Source organism: Amia ocellicauda, chromosome 5 (genome assembly GCF_036373705.1).
Source record: "Amia ocellicauda isolate fAmiCal2 chromosome 5, fAmiCal2.hap1, whole genome shotgun sequence".
Classification (NCBI taxonomy): domain Eukaryota; kingdom Metazoa; phylum Chordata; class Actinopteri; order Amiiformes; family Amiidae; genus Amia; species Amia ocellicauda.
Window position 1 is genome coordinate 12,892,033 of NC_089854.1, and position 14,115 is coordinate 12,906,147.

The 14,115-nt window shown below is 41.2% G+C and overlaps 1 protein-coding gene across 2 annotated transcripts; it reads right to left on the reverse strand.

Moving 5' to 3' along the window:
- Positions 1-395: 395 nt before the first annotated feature.
- On the reverse strand, positions 396-12,667 carry spint2 (serine peptidase inhibitor, Kunitz type, 2). 2 transcript variants are annotated; one of them, XM_066703883.1, is made up of 9 exons: positions 12,238-12,631; positions 9,467-9,637; positions 5,325-5,375; positions 4,434-4,484; positions 4,141-4,302; positions 3,781-3,828; positions 3,162-3,332; positions 2,596-2,640; positions 396-2,339 (listed from the first exon to the last, which is right to left on the reverse strand). In XM_066703883.1, exons 1-9 carry the CDS (start codon positions 12,338-12,340, stop codon positions 2,185-2,187), a joined length of 957 nt encoding a protein of 318 aa, XP_066559980.1. In that variant the 5' UTR covers positions 12,341-12,631; the 3' UTR covers positions 396-2,184. The 2 variants fall into 2 exon arrangements, with proteins under 2 accessions (XP_066559980.1, XP_066559981.1); XM_066703884.1 differs by lacking the exon at positions 9,467-9,637 and having other exon boundaries at positions 12,238-12,667.
- Positions 12,668-14,115: the final 1,448 nt, after the last annotated feature.

Consider the following 14,115-nt stretch of genomic DNA (forward strand, 5'->3'; position numbering starts at 1 on the left):
AGGACCCAATTTTAGAACTTGTCAAAAAATAAAAAAAAATAAAAAAAAATGTAAATGTATTGTTGAAGAGACTTGAATTGGAAAATATCCGAATTAATCTGCCTTCAGACACTGCCCCCTTGTGGTGACAGACATTTCAGCCGTCTAGTGAAAGCTTCACAGCAGGAACAGTTGCTGTGAAATTAAAAGGAATGGAAGATATTAAAATGTTACTTTAAGTTAGTGTGCTAATGGAATATTTATTTATTTTTTAATTAAGGATTACAGGATAGGGGGGTTATTTTAATATTGCACACAATGCATCTAACCTTTTTAATGAATCCAATGTTGGCAGAACTACAGTACATACACTGAAGAAATAGAAACCTCAGAAAAGGATTTACCAATGTTAAACATTTTCCTTAAAATTTGAAGTTTATTTGAATTACAGATCAAACAGTAGTGGAGACCATGATTAAAGTGACCTTACTTTTAAAGCTCCAATAGAGAAAATCAACTCTGTACGGCCATCACTTTATCAACATTCGTTGCACAACAAAAATCACTTCAAGCAGTTTTCCATTAACGTTCACAACAGCTTTTCTGATTTTCTGCTAGGTCCTCTAAACAACATATTCCAAAACACAGTGTCAGTATTCCACTTTAACCACCAAAGCTAGGTCACAAAAATGACTCCTGTGTGGAATCAAGTAAAGCTTAGCTCACATTAAACATTCAAACTTCATCCAAATTGCAGAACCTTAAGTTACACTTTAAAAAGCACATACATCTTCAGTATCAAATATAGAACTAAAGTCTTAAAAACTCAATCCTCTAGAATACCCGCCACCACTAGATAGAGGTGAATATGAGATGAATGCGGTTAATGACATCCTGCAGTATATGGATTCATTTTCGGTCTACACTACGGTTTCATTTTCAAACGTGAAGTAAATGCAGTCCACATGTCTCGTCCTCTGTGTGAGCCTCATTCAACAATATTGCAGGGGAGATAGGAGGTGCAATGTGATAAGGTTATCTCACAATATCAGGGGCTGCCAAATTCCAGTCCTGAGAGGCCATAGGGTGGTCTTCTGGTTTGCATTTCAACTCACAGCACAGAGCCTTTTTTGAAGTTCTCCTCATAAAAATGAGGAGCAGGAAACCCTGGGAACTTTCAAATAACTCAAGTATGGCAATTCTATGTTAAATTTACTGGGGAGAAGGTACTTGTGGGAGATCTAGGTATTGTACCACTTATATTTAGAAATTTGCACCTCCATCTTCTGCTTTAACATACTTTGCCTGCCCAATTAAAAGGAGCCTCAGGTGGTAAAATGACAGTAGCTTTTGAACTGCTGTGATTTGTTTATTCCACCGAGCACCTGGATCTCTCTCTACTCGCACAATCCCTAGCAATTGTATTCCTTGATTTGCTTACCAAATTTAAAACAATATACATAAAAATACTTTATTTGATAAATTCCTTAAAAAATCCAGCACATCTGCAAAATATTTTTGTGCCTTATCTTTTGGAGTTGTCGGTGTCAGTAGTATAAAAGGCCCATAACTGACTAGCGTTTCATGGGACTTGAGCTTGAAAAGGACGTTTTTACTGGCTTCTATCTAGGAAATTGTAAGAGGAAACAATGCCGAAAGAACAAAATGGCAGATTATATAGCACACATTCCTTGTAGACCATTTTAGCCCGTCTCAGATTATTGTTATGATTATATTTTTAAATGGAGCCCAGTGTCTAACATGAGGAAATAAAACCATTGACAAAGGAATGGGAGGTTACTCCATGCCAAGGGGAACACAAAATATTGGCCTCCCTGTCCTCACCACAGATATATTCAGGAAAAACAGCGTTAGAAGAAACAGGGAAGTCTTGGTAAAATAGAATAGAGGAGAGTGCTGTGATTAAGAAAGACAAATAAAAGAAAAAAAGTGAGAGGCTGCTGGAAAGGTTATAGAAGAGAGTACAGTAGTGCAAAATAATGCAGTTCCGTCTAGTGTAGTAGAGGGTGTTTTAATGTAGCTCAGTTTAATATAGTGGCCTTGAGTAGAGAAGCGTGAACGATAGTGGAGTGCAGTGTAGGCCTGCAGACTGAGGCCTGTTCTAGAGTGTTCTAGAGCCTAGGGGAGAACACTGAAGGCGACAGAGAACCATGTGATGGGGAGGGGGGTTGTGGTGCTCCTGGATTAGGCCTTGTCAGCAGACTGCTCCTTGGGCAGCAGGAAATCTTGGTCACTGTGCGCACTGCTCATACGGAGACGGTACTTCTTGAAGGTCAGGAGGATCAGGCCGATGACCAGCATCCCCGACATCACAGCCAGAGCAGTTGCCATGATAAATGCTGGAACAAAAATGGGGAGGAGAAGAACATTTTTTAAATAAGGAATTCACAGAAGCTGCATCCCCGAAGTGCAGCTTATCTCTGCTCTCTCCTTCTTCGCATGCCCTATGTGCCTATTTACATTAAACCCTTTAGGCATTGAATAAGTTCAAAATTAACTGCTGTATAGGTAACAACATGCTAAGATCTTATACAAAAAAATTCAAAAACACATTCAAGATAAAAGCATTACGGATATTTGATGAAAAAATCTCACCAGGGGTCAGATGATTCCAGTGGCCAAAGTGCCCGTCGAAGTGGCCTAACAGAAAATTCAGGAACAAAATGTTTACAACCGGAATACAGTGACAAAGGTTAAAGACAGCTGCTATACTCAGATCTGCCCAGTTATGGTGTTCTGTTTGTGTGTGCCATTATATGACAACAATGACAAACTGGAGAGACTGGATTGAGGGCTTGAAATAGTCCTTACAAGACATTACTTCAGTGTAATCAGGATGAAAGCATCAGAAGTGCCCCACTCCCGTTTAGTGACTCATGAAAAAATAATCACTACTTTAATGTCAAACTAAAAGAACCCCTCTAGCACACTGCATCATTGTAACTGAACTGAATGAAAATGAAACTGAAGTGTAGCCTAGAATAATCGATAAACAATAACCATAATTATAGTACACCAGCTACAGGATTTAATTTTTTTGGGGGGTGAGGGGCATGAATGCAAACCTAATCAAATGACTACAGTATTTATTTTTTAATGACTAATGTATTTGGTTGATTTATGCAGGTGAGTGCATTGTCCTGGCAGGAAGCAGTACACACCTTGCTTCCCCTGGCAACGGCTCATGCACTCCTCCACAGAGCTGTAGCGGTTCTGGTTTCCTTGGCAACCTCCATAGATGAAGGGCAGGCAGTTCTGGGTCCTGGGGTCGAAGTAAAAACTGGGGAAGGCCCCCCGACAGAGCCCTGTCTCAGGCTCTGCCATGCAGTACTCTACAGGGGGGGGAGGGAAAAATAGGGTAGTAGTGGTTATAGCCTCTGAAAGATGTTCCTGGCTGTATGGTGTAATCGGGGGGTGTTCTGGATTAAGATTAAGGCGTATCTTTTTGTTTTATAAGCACAAGAATAGCTAAGAATTCAATGATTGTTTCATATTAATAGATTTGGTGTCAATGGTTTACGACCTCTCTCTTTCCAATTGTATGCATTTGGTTATACTATACTTGTCTAATACCTGAAGTGTGAAGATTTTGTGCAGCTATATAGAGAATTGTTTCTTATGGTTTTGTTTGCATACAAAATCGATTGAGAGGTTTAAGGTTTCTTCTGGACTCATTAGATAACTTGATTAATTAACTGGAACTGGATTGGTAGCTCTGTATGCTAACAGACCTAAAATATGAGGCTGAAACCATTAAAAAAAAAAAAAAGGAACACATACCATTATACTCAGACGTAACATCGATTTTGGGGACAGGGATGACGGTAGCTGTAGGAAAAAAATAACAAAATAGAAATATAAGGCAGTGACTCAAGACTTTTGATATCTTTGTTCAAGTCTGGTAGTTCATTTGCATTGCAGTGCATTCAGGCTGGGGTGAATTTTTTTTTTTTTTTCTTTCCCCAATTGCTATTCTGTTTGCAATTCCTTTTTCAATTCAATTCTAATTCAAGGACAGCTTATCATGTCAATGGAATTGGAATTTGGAATGGGTCTAGAAAGGGATATGAAAAAGTGTAACTGTCCCCCACCCTGGAACTGTTGTATGGCTTGTTCCAATCATAAAGAGACAACACCCACCTCCACACGTGGAATGGCACTCTGCCTCAGACCGGTAGTTGTTCTTGTTGCCACGGCAGCCCCCATAAATGAAACGCTGGCATGTTTGGCTGGTGCGGTTGTAGAAGTAACGAGGCATTGAGGCCCGGCAGGGACCCATCTTCACCTCTGCGTGACACATATCTGCGGGCACATGATTACAAGGTGAAACAGGTACAGGTACAGGTACAGGCACAGGCACAGGCGCACACACACACACACACACAGAAAGACAGACAGAGGTTACACAGAGTGAAGGCAAGTCTGGAACTTACCGGCGTACAGGTCCGCTGGCATCGTCTTACCAATGCCCCTGGGAAGACTGGCTGGAAAGTCATGAGAGGGGGGGAAAGACAGGGTCTGAGTTCACAAAAGGCAATAGAGACCTGGAACATGTAAGATTAGGGCTTCTAAAAATTACAAGGCTGCATATAAGCATGTTACATAAAACAATACCCCTCATGGGCTAATGTGCGGATGTTAACACCACTGGGACTCCAGCGACTGATATATATACATATAAAAACAATACATGGCAAAATCCACCCCATTGACAGCTGTAGTGAACTAATGTTCCAAGGGACTCGGCAGGTGTAGGTGAGTATACAAGGAGCTTCAGGTTTTAAAATACTACTCATCAATGTGGGTTCTCTAGATCCCTTGGTCACAATCCAAGAAACGAAGGGCACTGATGGATATGTCTATGAAACTAAACTTTCATATTGAGCTGGGAATAGAAGAAACAGCCCTCTGCAATCAGAGCACAGAAATATTCACCAGTAGAGCGGCAGTGGCCAGAAATAAACCTGGACACCACCATAAGTCAAAAGGTTTTTTTTTTTTTTTTTTAAAGCTTTGATTGTCCTTTTTGAAGACGTCTTAAATGTTAGATATCAATCAGTTTTTCATATAATTTATTCAATTAAAGCAGGAATGGCCAACTCAGAGGTCAATACGGGGTCAATATAAGCAACCTTCCTCCTCTAGGTGCTTTGAGGACCAGGGTATGGAAGGATTGGCAGATGCAATAGGAGCACTGAAATGCTGACAGTACTCCATTTAGATGTGGGATCATCTCCTTAGTGGGTCATGTATTGGCTGGGCACCATCTGATACCTACCACCCTCCCCTCATCCCCACCTCAAGAATCCTTCATTGAGACTTACAGCTCTGCAGGGCAGACACATCTCCTGGGGCCTCATCTGTTTTGACATGGTCTGGAAAGAAACAAACAGAAAAATATAAACAGATCTATAAATAAAAGGCACAGCATTGTGAATCAGAGGGTTGTCGTCTATAATCACGGTGATTACCAGAATCAGTACACAAAGTCTATCCCTTGGCCAAAGCAGAGAAGTCTCTCCAACCTGCTACTAACCAGACCCTGCACAGTTTGTTTTCTCTGGTTTGATGCTTTCAGGGGTGGTTATAACCATAAGGGATCTTCATCTTTTTATTGGTGTCCAAATTTAGGATATTGTTTCACCCAATTCTCCATCTCTCTCTTTGAATCCTTAGGTTATATTATATAATGTTGGAAATACTTTTGATAAATATTGATTATGCTGTGTTTTTCTGGACCTTAGATAAAGGCATCTGGCAAAAGATCAGTAAATATAAATGAATATCCAGAAAAACAGGGATGGCAACATGTCAAAAGAGGGAGGGGACCTTTGTTTTTGTTTTTACAATACAACCTTTTCAAGATGTTTGATGGCTCGTCACTGACAGAATACATAAAGGCAGGGGCGAGTATTTCTAAGAACTCTTAAATGCCTTTCTTAAGCCACCATGGAAAAATTGATTACTTTGAATACGACGTATAATAAAGCCCACAAGTACTCATATCACCACAACTCAAAACAATCAGCCAAGAATGCATCTGTTCTACTTATACAGCAAAACAATATTTGTAAGTGATTTTTAGCAACGAACAGGGACTTGCATGATTACGTGGAACAAAAGAAGAAGAAAAAAAAAAAAAAAGCTGGTCTGAAGGTTCATATTTTTGCAAATAAAATGAATTCAAAATTTTAATGTCGAAAATCAGATACAGATATAACGGCAACACGTTTATGAGGATTTATGGAGGACGGCATCTTGATTGCAAGCAGACATCTTAAAGAGGTGGAGCTGGGAGCAGCCTGGGGGAAAGTAAATACCTTTACTCCCTTATATTCACCCCATCCATCAAACGTAAAGCTCCTTCTCACACCAGTTCCAATTCAATTCAACCAAACACGCAACTTCTCTCCGAGTTGGTTGTTTTCAAATGCTTTATAAAAGGTCACAAACAGGTGGGGTTGGCCGAGCTGCAGAATGGATTATAGCTATTGTTATTGTTGAGCTCTCTGTGAAAACTCCCTCAAATGTGTTTTTGCGAACACGTTTAAACCCTCTAGTCTGGGTGGGAGATTGAAACGTTTCTCGGACATGCGGCCGCCATCTTATGGAGTAATCGCAACCATTGTGGCGCTCTCAAGTTTATGTCAGGAACCACCAGGGGGACCGTGAGGATGTGGACACATCTGCTTGATCTCCTCACACTAGCACACAATCTACGCAGAAACTAAAAAAAAAAAAAAAAAAAAAGAGAGCTGGTCTTATGACCGGCAATCGCACCATGAAAGACCTGTACTAGTAAATCGGCCGAGTGTGACCAAACGGGCTGATCTGCTTTGAGAGAGGCAACAAAAACTTGAGCCCCGCCCTTTGGCTTAACTATAGTAGAAAAATAAAAAAAGTTCACCTGGGTCTTTGGTTCCCTTGCAACTCATTATGTAGACCGTATAGTTAAAAATCACAAGGACACCTCCTGTCTATTCATTTGAATAGGGAAACCAATAACCATAATTAAATTTTTCAAGCTGGGGAGGTTAATGCTCTTAGAATTGTTAAGGTACCCATTTTTCAGAGCTTAGTTACTGTCAACATAATTGGACAGGATTCTGTTACCAAGGACTACACTGACGTGACACATGACATACTGGGCATGTGATCAATGCACTGGATGGCTTAAAGGACTGGTCCGAGTAAACCACACCTTGCTGACCAGAAAGGGGCTGCGGACGCATAGTTTTAATTAAATGTTATATACCAGTGCTCAGCTGACCCAGCAACGAAACGGAAGAGAAGGATTTCACTTGGGGGGGGGGGGGGGGGGGGGGGAAATGTTGGTCAGATTACTTTCCAGATATGCTGCACAGAGGTTATCGCTAACTATTCTGGAAATTACAGAAGATCCATCTTCCCTAGTTTCTCTTTTAGTTTGTACATTTTTAAATCCAGTGTTATAGTTGCTAACCTATAAGTCACCGGTAAGTATAGAAAACATACAATAGTCCCATTTCCGAAAACACCTTCAAAATCAAATGCTACTTCTGAAGTTAAAAGACACCTGCAATGAACTTTACTGAAATTAAAAAGGCAGTCGATCACATTTTGCCTTATTCTTGGAAAAAAAAACATCAACAAATAGTAATGGTGAATTTTCTGGGTTTATTTGCCTCTCTTCACAAACAGGTGAAAAGGTACAATCAGGTACAAATAATAATGACATCCGTGTGCTACATAAACATGTCTTGCCATTCACTCAGACTTATTACACTATAAATGGAGTCAGCATTCAAAAGCCATGTCAGACAACAACTCCAACTAACTTGGAATAAAATGGCCTCGACTAAAATTAACAAAAAGAAATCAAAAGGTTGAAATTCACAACTTAAATTCAACCGTGCAGTATTTCTGCTTTTGTACAGTAACAAATGGTCATTGGTCTTAAAATGAGGGTAATAAGTTTATTGAATAAAAGGAGAGGCAGTTTATTTCCAGAATTGGTGAAGCCTTTTATTTCTTAGCTGGAAAAATACCAAGACAGCTCCCGGATCTGATCATAACTGAGTTGATACAGGCTGCTGGGTATCTATTCGAATCTTAACCTGCAACAGAGTAACAGACAAAGAGGCACACTTAAAATCATTCCTCCACAGCTTCCATAACCCATCACACACACAGACACCCATTACAGACAGAATGAAAGAGACAACCCCCCAATCCCTCCAATCTTTAAAGCTGCGCAGTGTCCGTCTGTCTGTCAGTCTGTCACAGTTCAAAAGAGAGAAAGGAGTCATTGCGAAACGCCTAGGTCTGACTCATCACAAAGCATCTAAACCAGACTAACCAGAATACTAGCAACTTCCCCCACCTCCTACAATTGAAACATATAGCTTTTCACGTGGTATGGCTGTAGAACTCCAAGTCAAAACCGATACCAAACAAAATATGCACAAACGTCCGCTTTCCTCCATGTCCTCAAAGTTTAATACACCAACTGCTGTTTGTAGGATCACGCGTTTCTTTCTGCCATACATTACAAAATATTTCCCCACAGATGTGCATAAGCTAATTGTAAATAGAAATGTGCAAACATATATTTGACAAACCAGTACCAGCTCAGCAGGATTCAGTCAAGACAGATTTTAAGTGGCACTGAACCGACGTAGAGTTATATGATCAATAATCACAAATCCAGATTTAACACTTTAAAAATAAACAAATGAACTGTCAGTCAATGACCTACTGTCCTCTCCAAATCTATATACAAAAAAAAGTGACCATTGAATTAAAGTTTGGGTTGTCATCAACAGCTCTCTGTTGAGGGGAATCGGAGCTGCTAGATCAGCCTGATACAACAACAAAAATAGTTCCCTTTAGCCGACCCAATCTCACTCACAAATCTTGGTTACTGACTATAGAGTCCCTGTTCATGGAAAAGGAAACATCATATAAGCACTAGTTAATACACAGGCAAGCCAAGTGGTCTGAAAGCTCATATCAAAATAAGATGTGTGCACCTGTGGAAGAGTCCAGGGAGGAAAGAGAAGAGAAAAAAAAAAAAAAAGACCCTCACAATTCAGGAGTTACGACTAGAACACAACAATTCAGAGACTCTGAGGCACACAGTGAAGACTAAATTTCTTCCAGCTTTTGTTCCAGCCCAGTTCCCAGTTAACATCTGAATAGCTGATTTGAATACCTCTCTATTGGAAGCAAATTATGTGATAGGTTGTATTAAAGAATGTTTTCAAGCGATCCACTGTAAAACAAGGTTAAACAAGTCAACTTGGTGACTCAACTTGGTGACTCAACTACACTAAGAAATCAAGCGGTCTCATAGGAAAGCAAAACCTAAGCCCTGTGGGATTTAAAGATGAGACGTCTGCTTTGCAGCTGTAGTTGTCACTAAAACATAGGAAGGGTGCAACAAGTGTCAGTGGGGTTTGGGGAATTTATTTTCTGGCTGGCTCACCTATGACTCCATTGCAGGCATTGATGCAATCTTCCTGGGAGGCATAGTTGTTGCCGTTACCGTCGCAGCCTCCATAGGTGAACGGTATGCAGGTCTGATTGGTAGGGTTGTAGTAGAAGCGTGTAATGGAAGCACGGCAGGGACCCACATGTGGCTCACTGAGGCAATTCTCTGGGGGAGGAGAGAGATGGACACAGGACAGGGTTATACCTATCCTGCAGAACTGGGTTACATGGAGGCCCCCAACCTCAGAAACAGAAGGGAAGGCATATCATCCTCTCAGTCAAATGGAATTAAAAATGAATAAAGTACCTTCCAATTAGCAACTGAGTAAGACTGAAAAAACAGGGGATTTTACTTTTCATCCCAATCCATTAAGTTAATGAAGATCCAAGGTGTAATGAAAACTAGAAACTCTCGTGGCCTTAATGAACTGGAAGTGCCTACCACCGGCCTACGTGAGATAGGGAATTTAACATGGATGGATTACACCTTTTGGGAGGCATTTAATTTGTGTCATGTACACCTTCCACACATTTTATTCATCTTTCAAGACTATTATACTTGAAAGGTAAGCATTTCCAACACCAAAGGGAAACCAGGGAAGAGGGACGGAGCGCAAGAAAAACTATTAAAAAAAAAAAGTAAATGAAAGCTTTGGTACAGGTAGTACAAGTCAGTCTGATAAACAGATCAAGAGATCAAGTGCTGAAGAAACCAGTCTGTCTCCATACTGGTGGCTGTGACCAAGTTCAGGTTTGGAAACATTCCTTCGGGGAAGAGCTGCACGCCTCTCACACTACACTCTCACAACAGCGACAAACCATTAACCACTTCAGAGCCAGCGTCTGTGCTTATGCAACGTGATGGGGACTGATGTATATGTATATGGAAGTTCACAAGACTGATGCTTGTTTGGTTTTAAACTGAATTGTTCCCATTATTGTGAAGGTTCTCCTGTGAATAAGGCAAGGCTCGGCCTAAATTAAACTTCAGCAGTCAATCTCGCAACGAAACAAAAACAGATGTACACTAGTTCTGATCTCTTGTGATTCAAGGCTACTGGAAACCTACATTCCCGAAGTGCACCACACCCGTTTTGGTCTGTTAACAACATTATAATCTACAGCCAAGCTGGCATTTATTAAAAGGACAATAGGAGGCTGATGGTATGTGCTGAAGGCATGAAGAGAAAGAGACAGAAGTCCAAATTGTTGTTTTCTTCACTGAGCTGGGGAGTGGAGTGGTGGGGGGGGGGGGGAGGAGGAGAGAGAGACAGTCACACCCAAACACCCTCTGTACACACCAAACCAAGAATCTACCAGATTTGTTTATGTGCCTTTTCAATGGAAGAACCCTGCCCAGCTATGAAAACATTTGGATTTAAGGCAAACAAATACCAAAGAGCAGTCCAGTATGATCTGCTTCTGCTTGTTGTTTTTTTAAATATAAACCTGAGAATTAAAGATCATAAAGTGATGTTGCCTACATATAGCCTGATTTTGAGTTCTATAGTTAGAGAAATTGCTAAGCAAGGTCCTGTACTTAAGTTATTCAAACTCTCCACCAGTTTACTTTTCCCTTTGTCTTTAAATGTATTTTCTAACTCTGGGGCTTATTTCAATTTAAAATACAATTGTTCTCAAACTAAAAGAAAACGTTGAGAACCTGTTGATGGGTCTACCTGGGAAGAGAGAGTGAAAACATACTACATCATCACAATAGAAACTTGAAACCGCATTGATCCCCGTTTGTGCAAACCAGTTTTTCTTCCAGTAAGGGGGGGGGGGGGGGAACAATTGCGTCACTCCAACAGTAACAAAAGTAACAGGACAGGAAGAGATTAAGGATTGTTCAAACATTCATCATGCCATGGGTCACGGTTACATCGAGGATTAATTTGATAAAATCTCAAACCTACATATCCAGTAATTTGGACAGCAGAAGTGAATTGAGAAACGTACGTCTGCAGATCAGGCCTGTGTTGCGTCTGTATGCCAGACGCTGCCAATAAACATTATATTCGTCCTAGCTGACCTGGTGCAAACACTTATGGAGAAAATAAAGACATCTAGCTATGTAGAGGCTGAGAAAGTACGACCCCGACTGCTTCAAATCTTGAAAGGCTTTTACAGTAAATACAGTCGTGTGGACACTTATACAAAGGGCATGATCCACTTGACCTGAAACACAAACTCGGGAAGAAATGGGGACGGTCGCCAGCGCTCCGGTGTTTTGTTCTCTGTAATGACACTGGACCGACGGCAAAAGAACATCTAATGACAGGGTGGCAACATGTGCAGCAGCTGCGCACGTCTATGCACAAAAACACTGAACGAGATCGTGCTTTATAGACACAAAGTTTCAGGCACGTCGACTAGTTTGCAAGACGGGCAGTGCGTTTAAACCACCAGCGCACTTACTATCCCCAGCGCCGCGGCGTCCGTGCGGGGCAGACCGGGGTTGTTGTCTGTCCAGGGAGGCTGTTAAACATTGACCACGGCACAACATGGCCATACTTGTAGGTATGGCAATGAAAAGGGAAACCGAGGACCGGGAGACCTTGTAGTGTTATAGTTTATAATAAGTATAACCCCCAATATATATATCCACCTGTTAACCCGCCATTACATACGGTAGCGCTTTACGCACAAAAGGGACCCATACCTGCATATCTATCTGCCAACCCACCTACCTGTTTCTCTCTCACCTGCGGTTTCAATGGAGGCTGTAGCCTAACCAACAAGGCAAACCTGTCGAGCTCATATTACCTGCCGTGTCGTTAGCGGTTGTCAGCTCTTGCGCCCAAATGGCTCCCGTCAGCAGCAGAAAGGAGCCGAGGAGGAGGACGACGCCGTGATAATCCCGTCCCATGATGTCTTCCGAGCGAGACTGTCTGGAGGAAACACAGGTGCTGCAGCCGGAGCGGAACAGATGCAAAGTGAGCCCGTGTGCGCCAGATGCGGGGTTATCTGTGCGCCGCCGCTTGTTTATGCGCGACACAGGTGTGTTTCTCGGTTTAACAAAGGGAACCGGACTGAGCTCGTCTCGTCTTGCAGCACTTCCTTGTATTACGTCAGATGCATTAGCATTTTCACTAAAGGTTCCTCATTCCTATTCCTATGCCCTCCCACGCCCAGCATGATGTTAGAAACTCCTGGTGTTGATTGAACCATCAAATACACGTTCCTCTGCACCATTGACTATTCCCAACATATCTTATTATATGTAATATGATAGAGCCTATCTGTGGATCAGCTGTTTGAGTTGTAACACCTGCTTGGACAGGTATAGCCTCTTTAACCGGAAGAGCGCCAAGGTGTGGTAGGACCTATAGGCTACGTCATCGGCATCATCATAATTATTATTAATAATAATACATCATTATCACATCAAAACCAATATTAGCCGTAGTGCAGTACAGTAGCATTGATGTAACTGTTCAGTGTGAGTAGCCTATACTTGTTTCCTGATAAAGCTCTTACAAGACTGTGGGTGAGACAGATCTAGAAGAAAGTCTCAGGAAACTGCTTATTGTGATAATCGGATCAGCAAACTGCACACCGAGCCAGGCAGGCCGTGTCGCCCCCGTTGTGTGTCTCTGTAGGTCACTCAGGCTGCGGTGTATAAAATGAGGGGGGAATTCCCTATGCGACCACGGGGCGGCAGCACCAGACAGGTGTACATTTCCGTCAATACAATTATGCGGGAGGGCAAATTCAAATCCATATTCGTATAGCATGTTAAAAATGGTTTGCTACAACAAGAAAACAAGCATACAAATTAATAAACATGTCATCCTGTTGGATAGAAAATAGTCTTTCGTATATGCTGACACTCGTTTATACCCACAATGCATTACATGCATTCATTATTTTTCTATTTGAAGCCTACAGGTAAACTTAGACTCACAGACTAGTGGTTATTGTTGAATTTGAGCATTGCATTATTTATACTGGATCTGCCAACATTAAATAAATCAACGACAATGATTTCAATTCAAACAATCAGTGTCCCATGCCATCTCCACAATTCATGACACTGAATCAAGGGGGGACTAGGGGTCTTCCAGTACCATATGACCCTTATCTTTTGGAAGAGCATATAAATACAATCTGAGACATAGCCACCATTCTGGAAGTTTGAAGATCATACGGGTTTTACAATTTTGGGATTCCAAAATATTAGTATACCTCCATCATAATATTGGGACTCATCAGTCGACTTCAGCCTGGCACCACGACAGGATCTGGAAGGTTGTGTACATGTCTTTAGTTTGCAGGGAAATATGGTAACAGTTACTAATTAACCAAATGATTATGTTATATGTGGTAGTTTACACGAGGCTCACAGTTCCAGGCATGGTTTTGGCACCACTGCATAGCCCAGGCTTCACCAACAGTCAGCAAACTCACTATTTATTATAAACTGAAAAAAAATATATAAAAAGAACATTTCATAAGATGATTAAACTGATATCCTTATATGAACTGTAAATCAGTAAAATCTTTGAAATACCAGCAATTTCAAAGATTTTACTGAGTTACAGTTCATATAAGGATTTCAATATACTGAAAAAAATAATTAGGTCCTAATTTATGGATTGCAAGTCTCAAGGTTTTAGGCAGAATGCAATTGGCATGCAGATA

What these genes read in the sequence shown, in the direction of transcription:
- spint2 (XM_066703883.1), bottom strand. Translation starts at nt 12,340, where the DNA reads ATGGGACGGGATTATCACGGCGTCGTCCTCCTCCTCGGCTCCTTTCTG. An exon ending in TGCCTGCAATGGAGTCATAG is followed by an intron (nt 5,376 to 9,466) that starts GTGAGCCAGCCA and finishes GTTTCTTTCCAG; the next exon opens with ACCATGTCAAAACAGATGAG. An exon ending in TGTGTCTGCCCTGCAGAGCT is followed by an intron (nt 4,485 to 5,324) that starts GTAAGTCTCAAT and finishes ATGACTTTCCAG; the next exon opens with CCAGTCTTCCCAGGGGCATT.